General features: G+C 67.8%; 1 protein-coding gene across 1 annotated transcript; it reads left to right on the plus strand.

The window, feature by feature from the left end:
- The first annotated feature begins 247 nt into the window (after positions 1–247).
- On the plus strand, positions 248–24,112 carry PC (pyruvate carboxylase). The gene is given in 20 exon segments (XM_075412295.1): positions 248–370; positions 473–808; positions 2,031–2,149; positions 3,749–3,911; positions 5,839–6,021; positions 7,343–7,487; positions 8,570–8,665; positions 9,721–9,936; positions 11,103–11,259; positions 12,442–12,547; positions 12,550–12,684; positions 13,829–14,081; positions 16,039–16,283; positions 17,584–17,763; positions 18,703–18,951; positions 20,232–20,372; positions 22,467–22,496; positions 22,498–22,554; positions 22,557–22,635; positions 22,638–24,112. Coding segments are annotated over 20 exon segments (3,093 nt in total). The 3' UTR covers positions 22,718–24,112.
- Positions 24,113–24,203: the final 91 nt, after the last annotated feature.

The raw sequence follows: 24,203 nt of genomic DNA on the forward strand, positions 1-24,203 counted from the left end.
GGTCCCTTTTAGGGGTGCCCGGACCCCTGGGTCCCTTTTTGGGGTGCCTGAGTCCCTCAATGGGGGGTCATTGGGTGCCCGGACGCCTGGGTCCCTTTTAGGGGTGCCCGGACCCCTGGGTCCCTCAGTGGGGGGGCTTTGGGTGCACGGACCCCTGGGTCCCTCAGTGGGGGGGTGTCAGGTGCCTGGACCCCTGGGTCCATTTTTGGGGTGCCTGGACCCCTGGGTCCCTTTTAGGGGTGCCCGGATGCCTGGGTCCCTCAGTGGGGGGGCTTTGGGTGCCCGGACCCCTGGGTCCATTTTTGGGGTGCCCAAGTCCTTCAGTGGGGGGGCTTTGGGTGCCCTGACTCCTGGGTCCCTCAGTGGGGGGGTGTCAGGTGCCTGGACCCCTGGGTCCATTTTTGGGGTGCCCGGACCCCTGGGTCCCTCAATGGGAGGTCGTTGGGTGCCCGGACCCCTGGGTCCCTTTTAGGGGTGCCCGGATGCCTGGGTCCCTCAGTGGGGGGGCTTTGGGTGCCCGGATGCTCAGGTCCGTTTTTGGGGTGCCTGGACCCCTGGGTCCCTCAATGGGGGGCTCTCGGGTGCCTGGACTCCCGGGTCCGTTTTGGGGTGCCCCAGCCCCCCCTCCCCGAGCCCACCCGCCCCCCCCCCCCCAGGGGACCAGTACGGGAACGTCGTCCACCTGCACGAGCGCGACTGCTCCATCCAGCGCCGGCACCAGAAGGTGGTGGAGATCGCCCCGGCCGCCCGCCTGCCCCCCGAGCTCCGCGCCCGCCTGGCCCACGACGCCGTCCGCCTCGCCCGCCAGGTACCGGCACCCCGAGATGGGGGGGGGCACCCCGAGATGGGGGGGGGGCACCCCGAGATGGGGGGGGGGCACCCAGGGGTCCAGGGTGGACCCCGGAGTCCGGGGAAGGGACGAGCACCCATCACCAGGAGACCGTGGACTGGGGGAAGGGAGGCAGGATTTGGGGTGGGGGGCACCCAAGAGATGGTGGGGAGGGTCCAGGATTTTGGGGGGGGGCACCCAGGATTTGGGGGGGACCCAGGATTTGGGGGGGACCCAGGATTTGGGGGGGACTCAGGACTCCAGGGAAGGGACGAGCACCCATCACCAGGAGACCATGGACTGGGGGAAGGGAGGCAGGATTTGGGGTGGGGGGCACCCAAGAGATGGTGGGGAGGGTCCAGGATTTTGGGGGGGGGCACCCAGGATTTGGGGGGGACCCAGGATTTGGGGGGGACCCAGGATTTGGGGGGGACTCAGGACTCCAGGGAAGGGACATGCACCCGTCACCAGGAGATCATGGAGTTATGGGGGGGATCACGGCATTTGGGGGGACTCTGGGGCTTGGGGGGCACCCAGGGGTTCAGGGGGGACCCCAGGATTTGGAGGGGGCCTCAGAAATTGGGGGGGACCCCACGACTTGGGGGGGGCCACCCAGGACTCCAGGGAAGGGACGTGCACCCATCAGCAGGAGACCATGGAGTTATGGGGGGGATCCCAGGCATTTTGGGGGACCCCGGGGTTTGGGGGGGTGCTTTTGGGGGACCCCAGGAGTTTTTGGAGGACCCAGGGGTTTGGGGGGGACCCCAGAAGTTGGGGGGGGGACCCCAACATTTGGGGGGGGCACCCAGGACTCTAGGGAAGGGACGTGCACCCATCAGCAGGAGACCATGGAGTTATGGGGGGGATCCCAGGCATTTTGGGGGGGCCCTAGGGGTTCGGGGGGGACCCCAGAAGTTTTTGGGGGATGCAGGGGTTTGGAGGGTACCCCAGAAGTTGGGGGGGACCCCTGGAGTTGGGGGGGACCCCTGGAGTTGGGGGGGCCCACCCAGGACTCCGGGGAAGGGACGTGCACCCATCAGCAGGAGACCATGGAGTTATGGGGGGGGATCACAGCATTTTGGGGGGACCGCGGGGTTTGGGGGGGGTCCCAGGGGTTTTGGGGGGGTCCCAGGGGTTTGGGGGGCACCCCGGGGTGCTGGGGGCCCCCCTGACCTCGCGCTGAGGGTGCTGGGTGCCGCAGGTGGGCTACGAGAACGCGGGGACGGTGGAGTTCCTGGTGGACCAGCGCGGGGATTACTACTTCATCGAGGTGAACTCCCGGCTCCAGGTGGAACACACGGTCACCGAGGAGATCACGGGGTGAGCGGCCCGCTGCCGGGGGTCCCCCAAATCCGGGGGGCCCCCCAAAACCCCCGCGGACCCCCCCAAATCCCTGGGGGGCCCCCAAAATCACTGGGTCCCCCCCGAACCCCTGGGTCCCTGGGTGAGGGCATTGGGTCCATGGGGGGGGGGACACAGGATGCTCTGCTCCCCCTGGACCCCCGGGACCCCCCCAAACCCCGGGTCCCCCCAAATCCCCGGGTCCCCCAAATCCCATGGGTCTCCCCTAAACCCCAGGGACCCCCCCGAGCCCATGGGTTCCCCCCAAATCCCAGGGCCCCTGGTGTGTGCGGGCTGGATCCCTGGGGGGATGCGGGATGCTCTGCTCCCCCTGGACCCCCGGGAACCCCCCAAACCCCCAGGACCCCCCAAATCCCCGGGTCCCCCCAAATCCCATGGGTCTCCCCCAAACCCCAGGGACCCCCCCGAGCCCATGGGTTCCCCCCCAAATCCCAGGGCCCCTGGTGTGGGCGGGCTGGATCCTGGGGGGATGCGGGATGCTCTGCTCCCCCTGGACCTCTGGGTCCCCCCCAAACCCCCGGGACCCCCCCAAACCCCCGGGTCCCCCCAAATCCCCGGGTCCCCCCAAATCCCATGGGTCTCCCCCAAACCCCAGGGACCCCCCCGAGCCCATGGGTGCCCCCCCAAATCCCAGGGCCCCTGGTGTGGGAGGGCTGGATCCCTGGGGGGATGCAGGATGCTCTGCTCCCCCTGGACCCCCGGGACCCCCCCAAACCCCCGGGTCCCCCCAGATCCCCGGGTCCCCCCAAATCCCATGGGTCTCCCCCAAACCCCAGGGACCCCCCCGAACCCATGGGTGCCCCCCCAAATCCCAGGGCCCCTGGTGTGGGAGGGCTGGATCCCTGGGGGGATGCGGGATGCTCTGCTCCCCCCAGACCCCCGGGACCCCCCCAAACCCCCAGGACCCCCCAAATCCCCGGGTCCCCCCAAATCCCCGGGTCCCCCCAAATCCCATGGGTCTCCCCTAAACCCCAGGGGCCCCCCCGAGCCCATGGGTTCCCCCCCAAATCCCAGGGCCCCTGGTGTGGGAGGGCTGGATCCCTGGGGGGATGCGGGATGCTCTGCTCCCCCTGGACCTCTGGGTCCCCCCCAAACCCCCGGGACCCCCCCAAACCCCCGGGTCCCCCCCAAATCCCCGAGTACCCCCAAATCCCATGGGTCTCCCCTAAACCCCAGGGACCCCCCCGAGCCCATGGGTTCCCCCCCCAAATCCCAGGGCCCCTGGTGTGTGCGGGCTGGATCCCTGGGGGGATGCGGGATGCTCTGCTCCCCCTGGACCCCCGGGAACCCCCCAAACCCCCAGGACCCCCCAAATCCCCGGGTCCCCCCAAATCCCCGGGTCCCCCAAATCCCATGGGTCTCCCCCAAACCCCAGGGACCCCCCCGAACCCATGGGTGCCCCCCCAAATCCCAGGGCCCCTGGTGTGGGAGGGCTGGATCCCTGGGGGGATGCGGGATGCTCTGCTCCCCCTGGACCTCTGGGTCCCCCCAAACCCCCGGGACCCCCCCAAACCCCCGGGACCCCCCCAAACCTTGGGGTCCCCCCCCCCCCGGCAGCGTGGACCTGGTCCACGCGCAGCTGCAGGTGGCGGCGGGGCGGTCGCTGCCGGAGCTGGGGCTGCGCCAGGAGAGCATCGGGGTCAACGGCTGCGCCATCCAGTGCCGCGTCACCACCGAGGACCCCGCCCGCGGCTTCCAGCCCGACACTGGGCGCATCGAGGTGACCCCCCCCGCCCCCGGGGACCCCCACCCACCGTGGGACCCCCCCGTGGGACCCCCACCCCACCCCGGGACCCCGCTGTTGGGCCCTCGCCATGGGACATCTCCCCTGGGTCCTGACTTGGAACCCCCCAGGAAGTCTCTGGAGACCCCTTTGGGGCCCCCACGGGACGCCCTTGGGACCCCCCCGCCGGATCCCCCCCGTGGGACCCCTGCCCTGGAACCCCCCTCGTGGGACCACCCCTTGGGGACCCCTATTGAACCCTATAGAATCTATAGGTGTCCATGGGGCTACCTGCAGGCTCCGGGGGTCCCTGTAGGAGACTCTATAGGGGCTCCAGGTGACCCTATAGGGTCCATAGGCACCCTATAGAGCTATGTCCGGGTTCGGGGGGTCCCTATGTGAGGCTCTATAGGGGCTCCAGGTGACCCTATAGGGTCCATAGGCACCTATAGAGCTATCTCCGGGTTCTGGGGTCCCTATGTGAGGCTCTATAGGGGCTCCAGGTGACCCTATAGGGTCCATAGGCGCCTATAGAGCTATCTCCAGGTTCTGGGGGTCCCTATGTGAGGCTCTGTAGGGGCTCCAGGTGACCCTATAGGGTCCATAGGCGCCTATAGAGCTATGTCCGGGTTCTGGGGGTCCCTATGTGAGGCTCTATAGGGGCTCCAGGTGACCCTATAGGGTCCATAGGCACCTTATAGAGCTATCTCCGGGTTCTGGGGGTCCCTATGTGAGGCTCTATAGGGGCTCCAGGTGACCCTATAGGGTCCATAGGTGCCTATAGAGCTATGTCCGGGTTCTGGGGGTCCCTATGTGAGGCTCTATAGGGGCTCCATATGACCCTATAGGGTCCATAGGCACCTATAGAGCTATCTCCAGGTTCTGGGGGTCCCTATGTGAGGCTCTACAGGGGCTGCAGGTGACCCTATAGGGTCCATAGGCGCCTATAGAGCTGTGTCCAGGTTCTGGGGGTCCCTATGTGAGGCTCTACAGGGGCTCCAGGTGACCCTATAGGGTCCATAGGCGCCTATAGAGCTATCTCCGGGTTCTGGGGGTCCCTATAGGAGACTCTATAGGGGCTCCAGGTGACCCTATAGGGTCCATAGGTGCCTATAGAGCTATCTCCGGGTTCTGGGGGTCCCTATGTGAGGCTCTATAGGGGCTCCAGGTGACCCTATAGGGTCCATAGGCGCCTATAGAGTTATCTCCAGGTTCTGGAGGTCCCTATGTGAGGCTCTATAGGGGCTCCATATGACCCTATAGGGTCCATAGGTGCCTATAGAGCTATGTCCGGGTTCTGGGGGTCCCTATGTGAGGCTCTGTAGGGGCTCCAGGTGACCCTATAGGGTCCATAGGTGCCTATAGAGCTATGTCCGGGTTCTGGGGGTCCCTATGTGAGGCTCTATAGGGGCTCCAGGTGACCCTATAGGGTCCATAGGCGCCTATAGAGCTATGTCCAGGTTCTGGGGGTCCCTATGTGAGGCTCTATAGGGGCTCCAGGTGACCCTATAGGGTCCATAGGCGCCTATAGAGTTATCTCCAGGTTCTGGAGGTCCCTATGTGAGGCTCTATAGGGGCTCCATATGACCCTATAGGGTCCATAGGTGCCTATAGAGCTATGTCCGGGTTCTGGGGGTCCCTATGTGAGGCTCTGTAGGGGCTCCAGGTGACCCTATAGGGTCCATAGGCGCCTATAGAGCTATCTCCGGGTTCTGGGGGGTCCCTATGTGAGGCTCTATAGGGGCTCCAGGTGACCCTATGGGGTCCATAGGTGCCGGGGGTCCCTATGTGAGGCTCCACGGGGTCCCTGCAGGGCGGGTGGGTGCCCGTGGGCTGAGGGGGGCCGCCCCTAGGCTCTCCCCAGCACCCCATACCCCCCCGCGGGCGCCTATAGTGGCATCTATAGGGTCCCGGGGTCCCGCAGGTGTTCCGCAGCGGCGAGGGGATGGGGATCCGGCTGGACGGGGCCTCGGCCTTCCAGGGGGCCCTGATCTCCCCCCACTACGACTCGCTGCTGGTGAAGGTGGTGGCCCACGGCCCCGACCAGCCGGCGGCCGCCGCCAAGATGAGCCGGGCCCTGGCCGAGTTCCGCATCCGCGGCGTCAAGGTGGGCGCCGGGGGGGGCGGGGAGGGGGGTGCTGAGGGGGCCTGGGGGGTGCTGAGGGGGCTTGGGGGGTCCTGCGGGGTGCAGGAGGGGGTTTGGGGGGGTCCTCTGGGGTGCTGAGGGGGTTTGGAGGGGTCCTGTGGGGTGCTGAGGGGGTTTGGGGGGGTCCTGTGCGATGTGGGAGGGGGTTTGGGGGGTCCTGTGGGGTGCTGAGGGGGTTTGGCGGGGTCCTGTGGGGTGCTGAGGGGGTTTGGGGGGGTCCTGTGGGATGCAAGAGGGGGTTTGGGGGGTCCTGTGGGTTTGGGGGGGTTTGGGGGCTCCTGTGGGGTGCTGAGGGGGCTTGGGGGGGTCCTGTGGGATGCAGGAGGGGGTTTGGGGGGCTCCTGTGGGGTGCTGAGGGGGTTTGGGGGGGTCCTGTGGGGTGCTGAGGGGGCTTGGGGGGTCCTGTGGGGTGCTGAGGGGGTTTGGGGGGGTCCTGTGGGGTGCTGAGGGGGTTTGGGGGGTCTTGTGGGAAGCACCAGGGGGTTTGGGGGTCCCTGGGGGTTGCAGGAGGGGTTTGGGGGGGTCCTGTGGGATGCTGAGGGGGTTTGGGGGGTCCTGTGGGGTGCAGGAGGGGGTTTGGGGGGGTCCTGTGGGGTGCTGAGGGGGTTTGGGGGGTCCTGTGGTGTGCGGGAGGGGGTCTGGGGGGGTCCTGTGGGGTGCGGGAGGGGGTTTGGGGGCTCCTGTGGGGTGCTGAGGGGGTTTGGGGGGGTCCTGTGGGGTGCTGAGGGGGTTTGGGAGGGTCCTGTGGGGTGCAGGAGGGGGTTTGGGGGGTCCTGTGGGATGCAGGAGGGGGTTTGGGGGCTCCTGTGGGGTGCTGAGGGGGCTTGGGGGGGTTCTGTGGGGTGCAGGAGGGGGTTTGGGGGGTCCTGTGGGGTGCTGAGGGGGTTTGGGGGGCTCCTGTGGGGTGCAGGGGGTTTTGGGAGGCTCCTGTGGGTTTGGGGGCGTTTGGGAGGGTCCTGTGGGTTTGGGGGGTTTGGGGGGTCCCTGCGGAGTGCAGGAGGGGGTTTGGGGGCTCCTGTGGGGTGCTGAGGGGGTTTGGGGGGTCCCTGCGGTTTGCAGGGGGGGTTGAGGGGGCTCCTGTGGGTTTGGGGGGGTTTGGGGGGTCCCTGTGGGGTGCAGGCGGGGTTTGAGTGGGTCCTGTGGGTTTGGGGGGGTTTGGGGGGTCCCTGCGGGGTGCAGGGGGGGTTGGGGGGGCTCTGGGGCGACGCAGGAGGGGGTCCCTGGGGGGGCCCGCGCGGCCCCCCCGCCCCGGCGCCCGCTGACGGGCTGCGCCCCGGCGCAGACCAACATCCCCTTCCTGCAGAACGTCCTGGCCCACCCCCACTTCTTGGGGGGCGCGGCCGACACCCAGTTCATCGACGAGAACCCCGAGCTCTTCCACCTGCGGCCCGGCCAGAATCGGGCCCAGAAGCTGCTCCACTACCTGGGTGGGGGGCCCTGGGGGGGCTGAGGGCCTGCTAGGGGGCCTCGGGGGGTCTTTGGGGGTGCTAGGGGGGGCTGGGAGGGGTCTGGGGGGGCTCTGGGGGGGCTCTGAGGGGGTTTGGGGGGGCTCTGGGGGTTCCTGAGGGGGATAAGGGAGCTCTGGGAGCTCCAAAGGGGTCCCTGGGGGGCTCTGGGGGGGCTAAGGGCCTGCTAGGGGGCCTTGGGGGGTCTTTGGGGGTGCTAGGGGGGGCTGGGAGGGGTCTGAAGGGGCTCTGGGGGGGTTTGGGGGGGCTCTGGGGGTTCCTGAGGGGGATAAGGGGGCTCTGGGAGCTCCAAAGGGGTCCCTGGGGGACTCTGGGGGGCTCTGGGGGGGCTAAGGGTGTTCTAGGGGGCCTCGGGGGGTCTTTGGGGGTGCTAGGGGGGGCTGGGAGGGGTCTGAAGGGGCTCTGGGGGGGTTTGGGGGGGCTCTGGGGGTTCCTGAGGGGGATAAGGGGGCTCTGGGAGCTCCAAAGGTGTCCCTGGGGGGCTCTGGGGGGGCTCTGGGGGGGCTAAGGGTGTTCTGGGGGGCCTCGGGGGGTCTTTGGGGTGCTAGGGGGGCTGGGAGGGGTCTGAAGGGGCTCTGGGGGGGTTTGGGGGGCTCTGGGGGTTCCTGAGGGGGATAAGGGGGCTCTGGGAGCTCCAAAGGTGTCCCTGGGGGGCTCTGGGGGGGCTAAGGGCGTTCTAGGGGGCCTCGGGGGGTCTTTGGGGGGGATAAGAGGGTGCTAGGGGGGGCTGGGAGGGGTCTGGGGGGGCTCTGAGGGGGTTTGGGGGGCTCTGGGGGTTCCTGAGGGGGATAAGGGGGCTCTGGGAGCTCCAAAGGGGTCCCTGGGGGGGGCTGGGGGGGCTCTGGGGGGGCTGGGAGGGCTCGGGGGGGGCCCCGAGGGGCTTTGGGGGCTCGGGGGGGGCCGCAGTGGGGTCTGGGGGGGTCCCTGGGTGTTTTGAGGGCTCGGGGAGGGGGGGGGGATCGCAGGGGGGCTGGGAGGGGTCTGGGGGGTCCCTGGGGTTTGGGGGGGTCCCAAGCCCCCCCCCAACGCTCCCCCCCCCCCAGGTCACGTGATGGTGAACGGCCCCAGCACCCCCCTCCCGGTGAAGGCCAAGGCGGCGCTGGTGGAGCCCAACCCCCCCCCGGTGCCCGTGGGTGAGCGGGGAGGGGGGCATGGGCTTGGCGTGTGCCTGGCGTGTGCTTGGCGTGTGCTTGGCATGTGCCTGGTGTGGGCGGGGCGTGGGCGGGGCGTGTGCCTGGTGTGGGCGGGGCATGGGCGGGGCGTGTGCCTGGCGTGTGCCTGGTGTGTGATTGGCGTGTGCCTGGCGTGTGCCTGGCGTGTGCCTGGCGTGTGATTGGCGTGGGCTCAGCATGGGCCTGGCGTGTGCTTGGCGTGAGCCTGGCACGTGTGCTTCGTGTGTGCCTGGCCCACCTTGCCATGTGCTTGGCGTGTGCTTAGCATGGGCGCTTATATGTGTGTGTCAGGGTCTATGCCCGGCTCTCCTTGCCGTGTGCTTGACGTGTTTCCTGGCGTGTGTGTTTGCGGTGTGCCCATTGCGCCTTGCCATGTGCTTGCTGTGTGCTTGGCGTGTGCTTGGCGTGTGCCCATTCTCCCTTGCTGCGTGCTCGGTGTGTGCTTGGTGTGTGTCCGGCATGTGTGCTTGCCATGTGCCTGGCTCACCTTGCTGTGTGCTTGGCATGTACTTGGCATGTGCTTAGCATGTGTCCGTCCCACCTTACTGTGTGCTTGCCGTGTGCATGCCATGAGCCCGTCCCACTTCGCCTGCTTAGCGTGTGCTTGGCGTGTGCTTAGCATGTGCCTGTCCCACTTCAGGCCGTGCTTGGTGTGTGCTGGCCGTGTGCCCATCCCACCTTGCCGTGTGCTTGGCGTGTGCTTGGCGTGTGCCCGTCCCACTTCGTGCTGTGCTTGGCGTGTGCTTGCCATGTGCTTAGCATGTGCCCAACCCACCTTGCCGTGTGCTTGCTGTGTGCTGGCCGTGTGCTGGCCGTGTGCTTGCCATGTGCTTAGCATGTGCCCGTCCCACCTTGCCGTGTGCTGGCCGTGTGCTTGGCGTGTGCTGGCCGTGTGCTTGCCATGTGCTTAGCATGTGCCCATCCCACCTTGCCGTGTGCTTGCCGTGTGCTTGGCGTGTGCTGGCCGTGCGCGCGCCGCGCCGCGCCCCTCCCCCCCGCTGACGTGCGGTGCCGCAGGGGCGCCCCTGCAGGGCTCCGGGCCGTGCTGGCGCGGGAGGGCCCGGGGGGCTTCGCCCGGGCGCTGCGGGCGCACCGGGGGCTGCTGCTGACCGACACCACCTTCCGCGACGCCCACCAATCCCTGCTGGCCACCCGCGTCCGCACCCGCGACCTGGCCCGCGTCGCGCCCTTCGTCGCCCACGCCCTCAGCCCCCTCTGCAGCATGGAGACCTGGGGAGGTGAGGGGCGGGGCCGCGGGGCCGGGGGCGGGGCCTCGGGGGCGGGGCCGGGGGCGGGGCAATGCTGGGCTTGCTTGGGTGGGGATGGCCCGGGGCGGGGCTTCGTTGAGAGGGCGGTGCCTGAAGAGGTGGGGTCTCTGTGGGCGGGGTCTCTGTGGGCGGGGTCTCCCTGGGCGAGGTCTCCGTGGGCGGGGTCTCCGTGGGCGGGGTCTCGGGGGAGGCGGGGTGTTGGGGGGAGGCGGGGCCACGGGGGGCACCGTGTGGCTGGGGCAAAGCTGGGCACGGCTGGGTGAGGGTGGCCCAGGGGCGGGGCTTCGTTGGGAGGGCGGGGTCTCTGTGGGCGGGGTCTCTGTGGGCGGGGTCTCGGGGGAGGCGGGGTCTCGGCAGGGGCAGGGCCGCGGGGGGGTGCTGTGTGGCTGGGGCAAAGCTGGGCACCTCTGGGTGAGGATGGCCCGGGGGCGGGGCTTCGTTGAGAGGGCGTGGTCTGCGGGGGCAGTGCCTGTACGGGTGTAGTCTATGTGGGCGGGGCCGGAGGCGGGGCCTCCGGGCCGGGGAGGGGCCTCGGGGGGGCACCGTGTGGCTGGGCAATGCTGGGCACGGCTGGGTGGGGATTGCTCGGGGGCGGGGCTTCGTGGAGAGGGTGGGGCCTGATGGGGCGGGGTCTCAAGGGGTGGGGTTTGGGGGGGCCCAGGATTGGGTACCCCATGGGGTGGGGCTTCATTGTGGGGGCGTGGTCTCATCGGCTGGGGTTACATGCTGGGCTCACAGGGGGTGGGGCTACGCCGAGGGGGCGTGGCTTTGAGAGGCGTGGCCTCTAGGGGCGGGGCGGGGCTCACCCAGAATGCCCCAGGGGCGCGCTTTGAGGGGGCGTGGCCACGCCAGTGCTGGGGCTTCCAGTGTTCATCAAGGGGTGGGGCTCCCCCCAGGGGGCGTGGCTTCACCTTAAAGGGCGGGGAACACTGAGGGGCGGGGCATTCTGGGCCTTCAAGGGGGCGGGGCTTCGGGGGGCGGGGCTTGCATAAGGCACCCTGAGCCTGGACCAGGCGGGCAGCAGAGGTGGAGGTGAAGGAAGGGAGGGGAGGTGGGGGGAGGCTTGCGCGGGGGGGCGGGGCTTGCGCGGGGGGGCGGGGCTTGCGCGGGGGGTGCTGAGCGCCTCCTGCTGGCAGGCGCCACCTTCGACGTGGCGATGCGGTTCCTGCACGAGTGCCCCTGGGAGCGGCTGCGGGAGCTGCGGCGCCTGGTGCCCAACATCCCCTTCCAGATGCTGCTGCGCGGCGCCAACGCCGTCGGCTACACCAACTACCCCGACAACGTCGTCTACCGGTCCGGGGGCACCGGGGGGCACGGCGGGTGGAGGGACACCAGAACGTGGGGATCATGGGGGGAAGGAACATCAGAACTTGGGGGGTCATGGAAGGATGGAGGAACGTGAGATTGTGGGGGGTCATGGAGGAATGGAGGAACACCAGAACGTGGCAGGGGAGGGATGGAGGAACACCAGAATATGGGGATCATGGGGTGAAGGAGCATCAGAGCGTGGGGGGTCATGGAGGGACGGAGGACCATGAGATCATGGGGGATCATGGAGGGATGGAGGAACATCAGAACGTGGAGGGGGAGGGATGGAGAACCATCAGAACATGGAGATCATGGGGTGAAAGAACATCAGAACTTGGGGGGTCATGGAAGGATGGAGGAACATGAGATTGTGGGGGGTCATGGAGGAACACCAGAACGTGGCAGGGGAGGGATGGAGGAACACCAGAATATGGGGATCATGGGGTGAAGGAGCATCAGAGCGTGGGGGGTCATGGAGGGATGGAGGACCATCAGAACATAGGGGTTGTGGAGGGATGGGGGAACACCAGAACATGGGGGGTCATGGGGTGAAGGAACATCAAAACTTGGGGGGTCATGGAGGGTCAGAGGACCATGAGGTCATGGGGGATCATGGAGGGATGGAGGAACATCAGAACGTGGAGGGGGAGGGATGGAGGACCATCAGAACGTGGAGATCATGGGGTGAAGGAACGTTAGAACATGGGGGGTCATGGAGGGATGGAGGAACGTGAGATTGTGGGGGATCATGGAGGAATGGAGGAACACCAGAACGTGGCAGGGGAGGGATGGAGGAACACCAGAATATGGGGATCATGGGGTGAAGGAGCATCAGAGCGTGGGGGGTCATGGAGGGGTGGAGGACCATCAGAATGCGGAGGGTCATGGAGGGGTGGAGGATCATCAGAACGTGGAGATCATGGGGTGAAGGAACGTTAGAACTTGGGGGGTCATGGAGGGATGGAGGACCATGAGAACATGGGGAGTCATGGAGGGATGGAGGACCATCAGAATGTGGAGGGTCATGGGGGGCTGGAGAACCATCAGAACATGGCAGACCATGAAAGCTTGAGAGAACCTGGGGAGATACAGGGACACCGTGGGGACGTGCGGGACCTTGGCGGGACCGCGGACCCCCCCCAATCTCCCCCTCCCCCCCCTCCCCAGCTTCTGCGAGGTAGCGGCGGCCAACGGCATGGACATCTTCCGCGTCTTCGACGCCCTCAACTACCTCCCCAACCTTCTGCTGGGGGTGGAGGCGGCCGGGCGCGCTGGGGGGCGGTGGTGGAGGCCGCCCTGTCCTACACGGGCGACGTGGCCGACCCCACCCGCACCAAGTACACCCTGGACTACTACCTGGGGCTGGCCCGCGAGCTGGTGGCCGCCGGCACCCACGTCCTCTGCATCAAGGTCTGGGGGGGGGCTGGGGGGCCTGGGGGGGCTGGGAGGGGGGTTTGGGGGGATGTGAGGGGGATTTGGGGGGTCTTGGGGGTCTGGGTGGGGGCATTTGGGGGATGGGAGGGGGGTTTGGGGGGGCTTGGGGGACTGGGTGGGGGCATTTGGGGGATGGGAGGGGGATTTGGGGGGTCTCAGAGGGAGGGGGGAGGGTTTTGGGGGGTCTTGGGGGGTGGGAGGGGGATTTTGGGGGGTCTTGGGGGTCTGGGTGGGGGCATTTGGGGGATGGGAGGGGGGTTTGGGGGGTCTTGGGGGTCTGGGTGGGGGCATTTGGGGATGTGAGGGGGATTTGGGGGGTCTTGGGGGTCTGGGTGGGGGCATTTGGGGGATGGGAGGGACTTTGGGGGGGGCTTGGGGGGCTGGGTGGGGGCATTTGGGGGATGGGAGGGGGATTTGGGGGGCTTGGGCGCTGGGTGGGAGGATTTGGGGATGGGAGGGGGATTTGGGGGGTGGGAGGGGGGTTTGGGGGGCTCAGAGGGAGGGGGGAGGGTTTTGGGGGGTCTTGGGGGGTGGGAGGGGGATTTGGGGGGTCTTGGGGGTCTGGGTGGGGGCATTTGGGGATGTGAGGGGGATTTGGGGGGTCTTGGGGGTCTGGGTGGGGGCATTTGGGGGATGGGAGGGGGATTTGGGGGGTCTTGGGGGGCTGGGTGGGGGCATTTGGGGGATGGGAGGGGGATTTGGGGGGTGGGAGGGGGGTTTGGGGGGGCTCAGAGGGAGGGGGGAGGGTTTTGGGGGGTGGGAGGGGGTCTGGGGGTGCTGGGGGGAGATGAGAGGGGATTTGGGGGGCTGGGGGGGGGTTGGGGGGTGAGAGGGGGATTTGGGGGGGCTGGGTGGGAGGATTTAGGGGCTGGGGGGGATTTGGGGGGGCTGGGGGGGGGTTGGGGGCTGGGGGGGGGTTGGGGGGTGAGAGGGGGATTTGGGGGGGCTGGGGGGGGGGTGTGGGAGGGGGGGTCCGGGGGAGCGGTGAGGGGGGGATCTGGTGGGGGAGGGGGAACTGGAAGGTTCTGGGGGACGCTGGGCCGGGGGGCGGGGCCCTGGGGCCCTCCCAGCTTTGGGGACCCCCCCCCCCCCGTTGCCCCCTGACCCCCCCCCCCCCCAGGACATGGCGGGGCTGCTGACCCCCGCGGCCGCGCGGCTGCTGGTGGGGGCCCTGCGCCAGCGCTTCCCCGAGCTCCCTCCGCTGCACCTCCACACCCACGACACGGCCGGCGCCGCCGTCGCCTCCATGCTGGCGGCCGCCGAGGCCGGCGCCGACGTGGTGGACGTGGCCGTGGACGCCATGGCCGGCATGACCTCCCAGCCCAGCATGGGCGCCCTGGTGGCCTGCGCCCGCGGGACCCCCCTCGACACCGGTACGGGGAGGGGCTCGGCCATGGCGAGGTGGTTGGGGAGGTGGGGACGTGGTGATGGAGGTGGGGACGTGGTGATGGAGGTGCCACCACGGTTGTGGAGGCGATGATGTGGTTGTGGACATGGTGACGTGGCTACGGAAGTGGTGACGTCGTTATGGAGGTGCCACCATGGTTGTGGTGGTTGTGACGTGGCTATGGAGGTGATGACGTGGTTATGGAGGTGGTGACATGGTTATGGAGGTGCTACCATGGTTGTGGAGGTGATGACGTGGTGATGGAGGTGGTGACGTGGTGGATATGGCCGTGGACGCCATGGCCGGCATGACCTCCCAGCCCAGCATGGGCGCTCTGGTGGCCTGCGCCCGCGGGACCCCCCTTGACACCAGTACGGGGAGGGGCTCGGCCATGTCGAGGTGGTCGGGGAGGTGGGGACATGGTGATGGAGGTGATGATGTGGTTATGGAGGTACCACCATGGCTGTGGAGGTTGTGATGTGGTTATGGAGCTGGTTATGGAGATGGTGATGTAGTTATGGAGATGATGACGTGGTTATGGAGGTGCCACCATGGTTGTGGAGGCGATGACGTGGTTGTGGACATGGTGATGTGGCTACGGAAGTGGTGACGTCGTTATGGAGGTGCCACCATGGTTGTGGTGGCTGTGACGTGGCTATGGAGGTGATGACGTGGTCATGGAGATGGTGACGTGGTTGTGGAAGTGGCAACATGGCTGTGGAGGTGATGACACGGTTATGGAGGTGGCGACGTGGTGGACATGGCCGTGGAAGCCATGGCCGGCATGACCTCCCAGCCCAGCATGGGCGCCCTGGTGGCCTGCGCCCGCGGGACCCCCCTTGACACCGGTACGGGGAGGGGCTCGGCCATGGCGAGGTGGTTGGGGAGGTGGGGACGTGGTGACGGAGGTGGGAACGTGGTTATGGAGGTGGGGACATGGTTATGGAGGTGCCACCATGGTTGTGGAGGCGATGACGTGGTTGTGGACATGGTGACGTGGCTACGGAAGTGGTGACGTCGTTATGGAGGTGCCACCATGGTTGTGGTGGTTGTGACGTGGCTATGGAGGTGATGACGTGGTTATGGAGGTGGTGACATGGTTATGGAGGTGCTACCATGGTTGTGGAGGTGATGACGTGGTGATGGAGGTGGTGACGTGGTTGTGGAAGTGGCAACATGGCTGTGGAGGTGATGACACGGTTATGGAGGTGGCGACGTGGTGGATATGGCCGTGGATGCCATGGCCGGCATGACCTCCCAGCCCAGCATGGGCGCCCTGGTGGCCTGCGCCCGCGGGACCCCCCTTGACACCAGTACGGGGAGGGGCTCGGCCATGTCGAGGTGGTCGGGGAGGTGGGGACATGGTGATGGAGGTGATGATGTGGTTATGGAGGTACCACCATGGCTGTGGAGGTTGTGATGTGGTTATGGAGCTGGTTATGGAGATGGTGATGTAGTTATGGAGATGATGACGTGGTTATGGAGGTGCCACCATGGTTGTGGAGGCGATGACGTGGTTGTGGACATGGTGACGTGGCTACGGAAGTGGTCACGTGGTTATGGAGGTGCCACCATGGTTGTGGAGGTGGTGACGTGGTCATGGAGGTGGTGATGTGGTTGTGGAGATGATGACATGGTTATGGAGGTGCCACCATGGCCATGGAGGTGGTGACGTCGTTGTGGACATGGTGACGTGGCTATGGAAGTGGTGACGTGGTTATGGAGGTGCCACCATGGTTGTGGAGGTGGTGACGTGGTTGTGGAGGTGCTGATGTGGTCACGGAGGTGCCACCACCCTCTTGCAACCACGGGGATGCCGCCATGGCTACGGCAACGCCACTGCCATCCCGCAGCCGCCCCCAACCCCCAACCACACCTCACCACGGGGTTCCCCACCCGTGGGTGCCCCCCACCCATGTCCCCCCGTCCCCCCCCCCCCGCAGGCATCGCGCTGGAGAAGGTCTTTGAGTACAGCGAGTACTGGGAGGGGGCGCGGGCGCTCTACGCCGCCTTCGACTGCACGGCCACCATGAAGTCGGGCAACGCGGACGTCTACGAGAACGAGATCCCGGGGGGACAATACACCAACCTCCACTTCCAGGCCCACGCCATGGGGCTGGGCCACAAGTTCAAGGAGGTCAAGAAGGCCTACGCTGAGGCCAACAAGCTCCTGGGGGACCTCATCAAGGTGGGGCTGGGGGTGGGGGTGGGCTTCGGGGGGTGCTCCATGGGGTGGGTGGTCTCCATGGGGTGGGTGCTGTCCATGGGAGGGGTGCTGTCCATGGGATGGGTGCTCTCCATGGGTTGGGTTCTCCATGGGTTGGGTGTTCTTTGGAATGGGTGGTCTAGGGGTTTGGTTCTCCATGGGTTGGGTGCTCCATGGAATGGGTTCTCCATGGGATGGGTGCTCCATGGGTTGGGTGCTCTCCATGGGTTGGGTGCTCTCCATGGGTTGGGTGGTCTCCATGGAATGGGTTCTCTCCATGGGATGGGTGCTCTCCATGGGTTGGGTGTTCTTTGGATTGGGTGGTCTAGGGGTTTGGTTCTCCATGGGTTGAGTGCTCCATGGAATGGGTTCTTCGTGGGATGGGTGCTCCATAGGTTGGGTGCTCTCCATGGGATGGGTTCTCCATAGGCTGGGTGCTCCATGGGATGGGTTCTCCATGGGATGGGTGCTCTCCATGGGATGGGTGCTTGACGGGTGGGTGCTTATGGGATGGGTTGTCCATGGGTTGGGTTCTCCATAGGATGTGTGCTCTCCATGGGTTGGGTGCTCCATGGGTTGAGTGGTCTATGGAATGGGTTCTTCATGGGATGGGATGGGTGCTGTCCATGGGTTGGGTGCTCCATGGAATGGTTGCTTATGGGATGGGTTCTCCATGGGTTGGGTGCTCCATGGGTTTGGTTCTCCATGGGATGGGTTCTCCACCAGTTCGGTGCTCTCCATGGGTTGGGTGCTCCATGGGATGGGTTCTCCACTGTTTGGGTGCTCTCCATGGGTTGGGTGCTCCATGGAATGGGTTCTCCACCGGTTGGGTGCTCTCCATGGGTTGGGTGCTCCATGGGATGGGTTCTCGACTGGTTGGGTGCTCTCCATGGGTTGGGGGCTCCATGGGTTGGGTTCTCCATGGGATGGGTTCTCCACCGGTTGGGTGCTCTCCATGGGTTGGGTTCTCCATGGGATGGGTTCTCCACCGGTTGGGTGCTCTCCATGGAATGGGTTCTCCATGGAATGGGTTCTCCACTGGTTGGGTGCTGTCCATGGGTTGGGTGCTCCATGGGATGGGTTCTCGACCGGTTGGGTGCTCGCCATGGGTTGGGTGCTCGCCATGGGTTGGGTGCTCTCCATGGGTTGGGTTCTCCATGGGATGGGTTCTCCACCGGTTGGGTGCTCTCCATGAGCCGACACCTTCTGGGACCGGCACGGCGGGGGTTGGCCCCCCGAGGTGACCCCCCCGAGGTGACCCCGTGGGTGCTGGCGGGCGCAGGTGACGCCGACCTCGAAGGTGGTGGGGGACCTGGCGCAGTTCCTGGTGCAGAACGGGCTCTCGCGGGAGGAGGCGGAGGCGCGGGCGGACGAGCTCTCCTTCCCCCGCTCCGTCGTGGAGTTCCTGCAGGGCCACATCGGGACCCCCCCGGGGGGCTTCCCCGAGCCCCTCCGCTCCCGGGTGCGCGGGGGGGCACTGGGAGGGGACGGGGAGCAGGTGGAAGGGACTGGGAGGGGACTGGGAGGTGCTGGGAGGGGACTGGGAGGAGGTGGGAGGGGACTGGGAGGTGCTGGGAGGAGGTGGAAGGGACTGGGAGGGGAACAGGAGGGGATGGAAGGGACTGGGAGGGGACTGGGGGGCACTGGGAGGGGACTGGGAGGTGCTGGGAGGGGACTGGGGGGCACTGGGGGGCACTGGGAGGTGCTGGGAGGGGACTGGGAGGCACTGGGGGGCACTGGGAGGGTTTACTGGAGGCCGTTGCCGTGGCGCCAGGCCTGGGCCACAGCACGTGGCGCTGGTTGCCATGGCAACGGTCCCTAGCAATGGGTCCTAATGCAGGTTGCCATGGCAACGGTCCCTAGCAACGGGTCCCTGTGCTGGTTGCCATGGCCCCCGCCCCTAGCAACGGGTCCCTGTGCTGGTTGCCATGGCAACGGTCCCTAGCAACGGGTCCCTGTGCCGGTTGCCATGGCAACGGTCCCTAGCAACGGGTCCCTGTGCTGGTTGCCATGGCCCCCGCCCCTAGCAACGGGTCCCTGTGCTGGTTGCCCTGGCAACGGTCCCTAGCAACGGGTCCCTGTGCTGGTTGCCATGGCAACGGTCCCTAGCAATGGGTCCTAATGCCGGTTGCCATGGCCCCCGCCCCTAGCAACGGGTCTCTGTGCTGGTTGCCCTGGCAACGGTCCCTAGCAACGGGTCCCTGTGCTGGTTGCCCTGGCAACGGTCCCTAGCAACAGGTCCCTGTGCTGGTTGCCATGGCCCTCGACCCTAGCAACGGGTCCCTGTGCTGGTTGCCATGGCAACGGTCCCTAGCAACGGGCCCAGGGCGGGATGCCGCCCCCCCCCCCCTTCCCATGCCACCCAGCCCCCCGTTGCCATGCCAACGCCCCCCCCCCCCAGGTGCTGAAGGACCTCCCCCGCGTCGAGGGGCGCCCGGGGGCCTCCCTGCCCCCCCTGGACTTCGAGGCGCTGGGGCGGGAGCTGGGGGCGCGGCACGGGGCCCCCCCCGGCCCCGAGGAGCTGCTCTCGGCCGCGCTCTACCCCAAAGTCTACGACGACTTCCGGGCCTTCGCCGCCAGCTTCGGCCCCGTCTCCTGCCTGGGCACCCGCCTCTTCCTCGAGGGGCCCACCATCGCCGAGGAGTTCGAGGTGGGGGGCGCTGGGGGCACTGGGGGGCACTGGGAGGGGACTGGGGGGCACTGGGAGGTGATTGGGGCCACTGGGGGGCACTGGGAGGGGACTGGGGGGAACTGGGGCCCACTGGGGCGGCCATCCTGGTGGCAGGAGTGGGCGGGGCTTCTGTGGGTGTGGCTGCACGGTGGGTGTGGCCTTGTGAAAGGGGCGGGGTTTGGCCAGAGGGCGGGGCTTAGACCCTTCCCTCACCCCTGTGCGCGCCTGGCAGCCCCTCGCACACCCCTGGGACCCTCGCACACCCCTGGGACCCTCGCACACCCCTGGGACCCTTGCACACCCATGGGACCCCTCGCACGCCCCTGGGACCCTCGCACGCCCCTGGGACCCTCGCACGCCCCTGGGGTCCCTCGCACGCCCCTGGGACCCCTCGCACGCCCCTGGGACCCTCGCACGCCCCTGGGGTCCCTCGCACACCCCTGGGACCCTCGCACACCCATGGGACCCTTGCACGCCCCTGGGGTCCCTCGCACACCCCTGGGACCCTCGCACGCCCATGGGACCCTCGCACACCCATGGGACCCCTCGCACACCCCTGGGGTCCCTCGCACACCCCTGGGACCCTCGCACGCCCCTGGGACCCCTCGCACACCCATGGGACCCTCGCACACCCCTGGGGTCCCTCGCACACCCATGGGACCCTCGCACGCCCATGGGACCCCTCGCACGCCCATGGGACCCCTCGCACACCCCTGGGACCCTCGCACACCCCTGGGACCCCTCGCACGCCCCTGGGACCCTCGCACACCCATGGGACCCCTCGCACACCCCTGGGGTCCCTCGCACACCCATGGGACCCCTCGCACGCCCCTGGGACCCTCAGCACGCCCCTGGGACCCCTCGCATGCCCCTGGGGGTCCCTCGCACACCCCTGGGACCCTCGCACGCCCCTGGGACCCTCGCACACCCCTGGGACCCCTCGCACACCCATGGGACCCCTCGCACGCCCATGGGGCCCCTCAGGCACCCATGGGACCCCTTGCACACCCCTGTGACCCTTCACACGCCCTCCTGCACCCCTTGCCACCCCTTGCACACCCCTGGGGCCCCTCGCGTGCCCTCTTACACACCCAGCCCCCCTCCCACCCACCCATCACCCCTCACACACCCACCCTGTTGCCCACCCGCCTCTCGCCCACCCCTCACGAGCCCCCTGCTCTCCCATGCGCCCCTTGCACGCTCGCCCCTTGCACGCTCGCCCCTCGCACGCTCGGCCCTCGCACGCTTGGCCCGCGCAGGTGGAGCTGGAGCGGGGGAAGACGCTGCACATCAAGGCGCTGGCGCTGGGGGACCTGAACGCCGCTGGGCAGCGGGAGGTCTTCTTCGAGCTCAACGGGCAGCTGCGCTCCATCCTGGTCAGAGACACCCAGGCGCTCAAGGTGGGGGTCCGGGGGGGTCCTGGGGGGGTCTGGGGGGGGTCCTGGGGGGTCCTGGGGGGGTCTGGGGGGGGTCTGGGGGTGTTCTGGGGGGTTAGGGGAGGGAGGTCTTCTTCGAGCTCAACGGGCAGCTGCGCTCCATCCTGGTCAGAGACACCCAGGCGCTCAAGGTGGGGGTCCGGGGGGGTCCTGGGGGGGGTCTGGGGGGGTCCTGGGGGGGGTCCTGGGGGGGGTCTGGGGGGGTCTGGGGGTGTTCTGGGGGGTTAGGGGGGGAGGTCTTCTTCGAGCTCAGCGGGCAGCTGCGCTCCATCCTGGTCAGAGACACCCAGGCGCTCAAGGTGGGGGTCCTGGGGGGGTCCTGGGGGGGGTTGGGAGGGGGTTTGGGGGGGTCTAGAGGGGGTTTACGGGGGTCTGGGGGGTCTAGAGGGGGTGTGGGGGGCTTTAGGGGGGTCTAGGGGAGGGGTTTTCTCGGGGGTTGATGGGCGACTGCGCCCCATCCTGGTGAGAGACACCCAGGCCCTCAAGGTAGGGGGGCTGGGGGGGTCTGGGGGGGGGTTTGGGGGCGTCTTAGGGGTATCCAGAGGGGGTCTTGGGGTGATTTGGGGGGACTTAGGGGGGTCTGATGGGGTGAGGGGGGGAGGTTTTCTCGGGGTCGATGGACGACTGCTCCCCATCCTGGTGTGAGACACCGAGGCCATGGCGGGGGGGCTGGAGGGGGGGGCTCAGGGGGTCTTTGGGGGGATCGAGAGGGGGTTTAGAGGGGTCTTGGGGGTCTTGGGGGTTTAGGGGGGTCCGGGGGGTGAGGGGTGAAGGTTTTCTCGGGGGGTCGATGGGTGATCGTGCTCCGTCCTGGTGTGAGACACCCAGACCCTCAAGGTGGGGGGCTGGGGGGGGTCCTGGGGGGGTTGGGGGGGGGTTTGGGGGTGCCTTGGGGGGTCTAGAGGGGGTTTAGGGGGTCGGGGGGGGTCGGGGGTGGGAGGTTTTCTTGGGGGTCGATGGGCGATTGTGCCCCATCCCCGTGCGAGACACCCAGGCCATGGAGTTGGGGGGTGGGCTCGGGGGGTCTTGGGGGGGTCTCGGGGTCTTTGGGGGTGTCGGGGGGGGTCTTAGGGGGATTTGGGGGGGTCTGGAGGGGTTTTGGGGAGGCCTTGGGGAGCTTAGGAGGGTCTGGGGGGGCACAGAGGGGTTTGGGGGGGCACGGAGGGGGTCTCAGGGGGTCTTTGGGGGGGTCGGGGGGGGTCTTAGGGGGATTTGGAGGGGTTTGGGGGGGCCTTGGGGAGGTTTAGGGGGGTCTGGGGGGACTCAGGGGTTTGGGGGGGGCACAGAGGGGGTCTGAGAGGTCGGGGGGGGGGGACCCAGAGGAGTTTGGGGGGTGTTGGGGGGCTCCTGGGTGCAACAGGGGAGTCCTGGGGGATTTGGGGGGTCCCAGGGACTGGGGGGGGTCTGGGGGGACACGGGGGGGGTCTGAGGGACTTGAGGGGGCATCTGGGGGGCCACGGGGGTGTTCTGGGGGGTCCGGGGGGGGGGGTCTTGTGGGACACGGGGGGCTCTGGGGGGTCTTGGGGGGGTCTGGGGAGAGACGGGGGGTTTTGGGGGGACTGGGGAGGTCTTGGGGGGGGGTCTTGTGGGACACGGGGGGCTCTGGGGGTCTTGGGGGGGTCTGGGAGAGACGGGGGGTTTTGGAGGGACTGGGGAGGTCTTGAGGGGGGGGTCTTGTGGGACACAGGGGGGGTCTGGGAGTCTTGGGTGGGGGCTCTTGTGGGCCATGGGGGTGTCTGGGGGTCTTGGGGGGGTCTGGGGTGACACGGGGGGGGTGTTTGGGGGGACTTGGGGGGGGTCTGGGGGTCTTGGGGGGGTCTGGGGTGACAACGGGGGGGTTTTGGGGGACACCGGGGGGGGTCTGGAGGACTTGGGGGGGCCTGGGTGACGGGGGGGGGTTTGGGGGACACCGGGGGGTCTGGAGGACATGGGGGGGTCTGGGGTGACGGGGGGGGGTCTCGGAGGACTTGGGGGGGGTCTGGGGTGCACAAGGGGGTCCAGCACCCTCCTTAACCCCCCCCTCCCCCCCCCGTCTCTTTTTTTGCCCCCCCCCCCCAGGAGATGCACGTGCACCCCAAGGCGGAGCGGGGGGGCGCGGGGCCAGGTGGGGGCCCCGATGCCGGGGGAGGTGGTGGAGGTGCGCGTGGGGCCGGGGGTCCCACGTGGCCAAGGGGGACCCCCCTGTGCGTCCTCAGCGCCATGAAGATGGAGACGGTGGTGACGGCCCCCTGGGGGGCACGGTCGCCCGCCTCCACGTCCGGCCCGGGATGAGCCTCGAGGGCGACGACCTCATCGCCGAAATCGAGTAGGGACCCCCCGCGACCCCCCCCCCGGGACCCCCCCATCGAAAAAACCCCCGCTTCCACCCCAACCCCCCCCCCCAAAAAAAAACCTCGTTTGGGAAATGGGGCGCTGGCCCTTTAAGAGCCGCCCCCCTCCTCCCGGTGCCGCCCCGCTCTGGCGCCCCCTGCTGTGGAGAGGGGGTACAGCTCGGGGGGGCGCCCGTTAATTGGGGGGACGCCTTAATTGGAAGGGGACCCCTTTAATTAGGGAGGAACCCCTTAACTGGAGGGGGTGTCACTTAACTGGAGGGGGACCCCTTAATTGGGGGGGGAACCCCTTAATTGGGGGCAAACCCTTAATTAGGGGTGGTGTCCCTTAATTAGGGGAATCCCTTAATTAGGGGGGGGTGTCCCTTAATTAGGGGGGAATCCTTTAATTAGGGGGGGTGTCCCTTAACTGGATTGGGTGTCCCTTAATTGGGGAGAACCCCTTAATTAGGGGGGAACCCCTTAACTGGACAGGGTGTCCCTTAATTGGAGGGGAATCCCTTAATTGGGGGGGGTCAGCCTTTAATTAGGGGGCTTTCTCATTTGGAGGAGCACCCCTTAATTGGGAGGGAGCCCTTGATTAGGAGGGAACCCCTTAATCAATGGGGGTGTCCCTTAATTGGGGGGGGCTCAGCCGTTAATTAGGGGGCACTTCTTAATTAGGGGTGCCACTTCATTGGGGGGGCACCCCTTAAGTGGAGGGGTGACCCTTAATTGGGGGGGCTCAGCCATTAATTAGGGGTCACCCCTTAATTGGGGGGGCTCAGCTCTAATTAGGGGTCACCCCTTAATTGAGGGGCTCAGCCTTTAATTAGGGGGCCCTCTCATCTGGGGGGGTGCCCCCTTAATTGGGGGGTTCAACGCCCTTAATTGGGGGGGGCCCTCAGCTCTTAATTGGGGGTCACCCCTTAATTGGGTGCCCCCCTCATTTGGGGGGGCCCCCCTTAACTAAGGGGGGGTTACGTCTTAATTGGGGGGGTGCCCCCCTTATTTGGGGGGGGTCACCCCAGATTGGGGGAGGGGCTTCCCTTCTTGGCCCCTCCCCCCCCCGCTTTGGGGGGGGTCCCCGGGCTCTGCCCCCCCCCCCCCCTTTAACCCTCCCCCCACCGCGCTGCCTTAGGGGAGCCCCCCCCCCCGCTGCCCCTCCCCCCCGTAGGTGCCAAACGCCCCTCCCCCCCGTGGGGGAGGGGAGGGGGCGGAGTCTGTGACCAAAGGGCGAGAGTGGAGAATTTGGGGGGGGGGGAGGGGCCGCCCCTCCCCCCCCCCCTACGGGAACAAACCGGGAGGGGCGAGGGGGCCCCTCCCCCCACCAACCCCCTCCCCCCAACCCCTCCCCCCCCCATCGGGGGGGCGGGGCAATAAAGGACTGGACTAACGGCACGAGCCTGCGGGGGGGGCGGGCCTGCCCCTAGGGATGGGGGGGGGATGGGGGGGGTGGGGGCCCTATGGGGGGCTGGGGGGGGGG

Source organism: Opisthocomus hoazin, unplaced genomic scaffold (genome assembly GCF_030867145.1).
Source record: "Opisthocomus hoazin isolate bOpiHoa1 unplaced genomic scaffold, bOpiHoa1.hap1 HAP1_SCAFFOLD_154, whole genome shotgun sequence".
Classification (NCBI taxonomy): Eukaryota; Metazoa; Chordata; class Aves; order Opisthocomiformes; family Opisthocomidae; genus Opisthocomus; species Opisthocomus hoazin.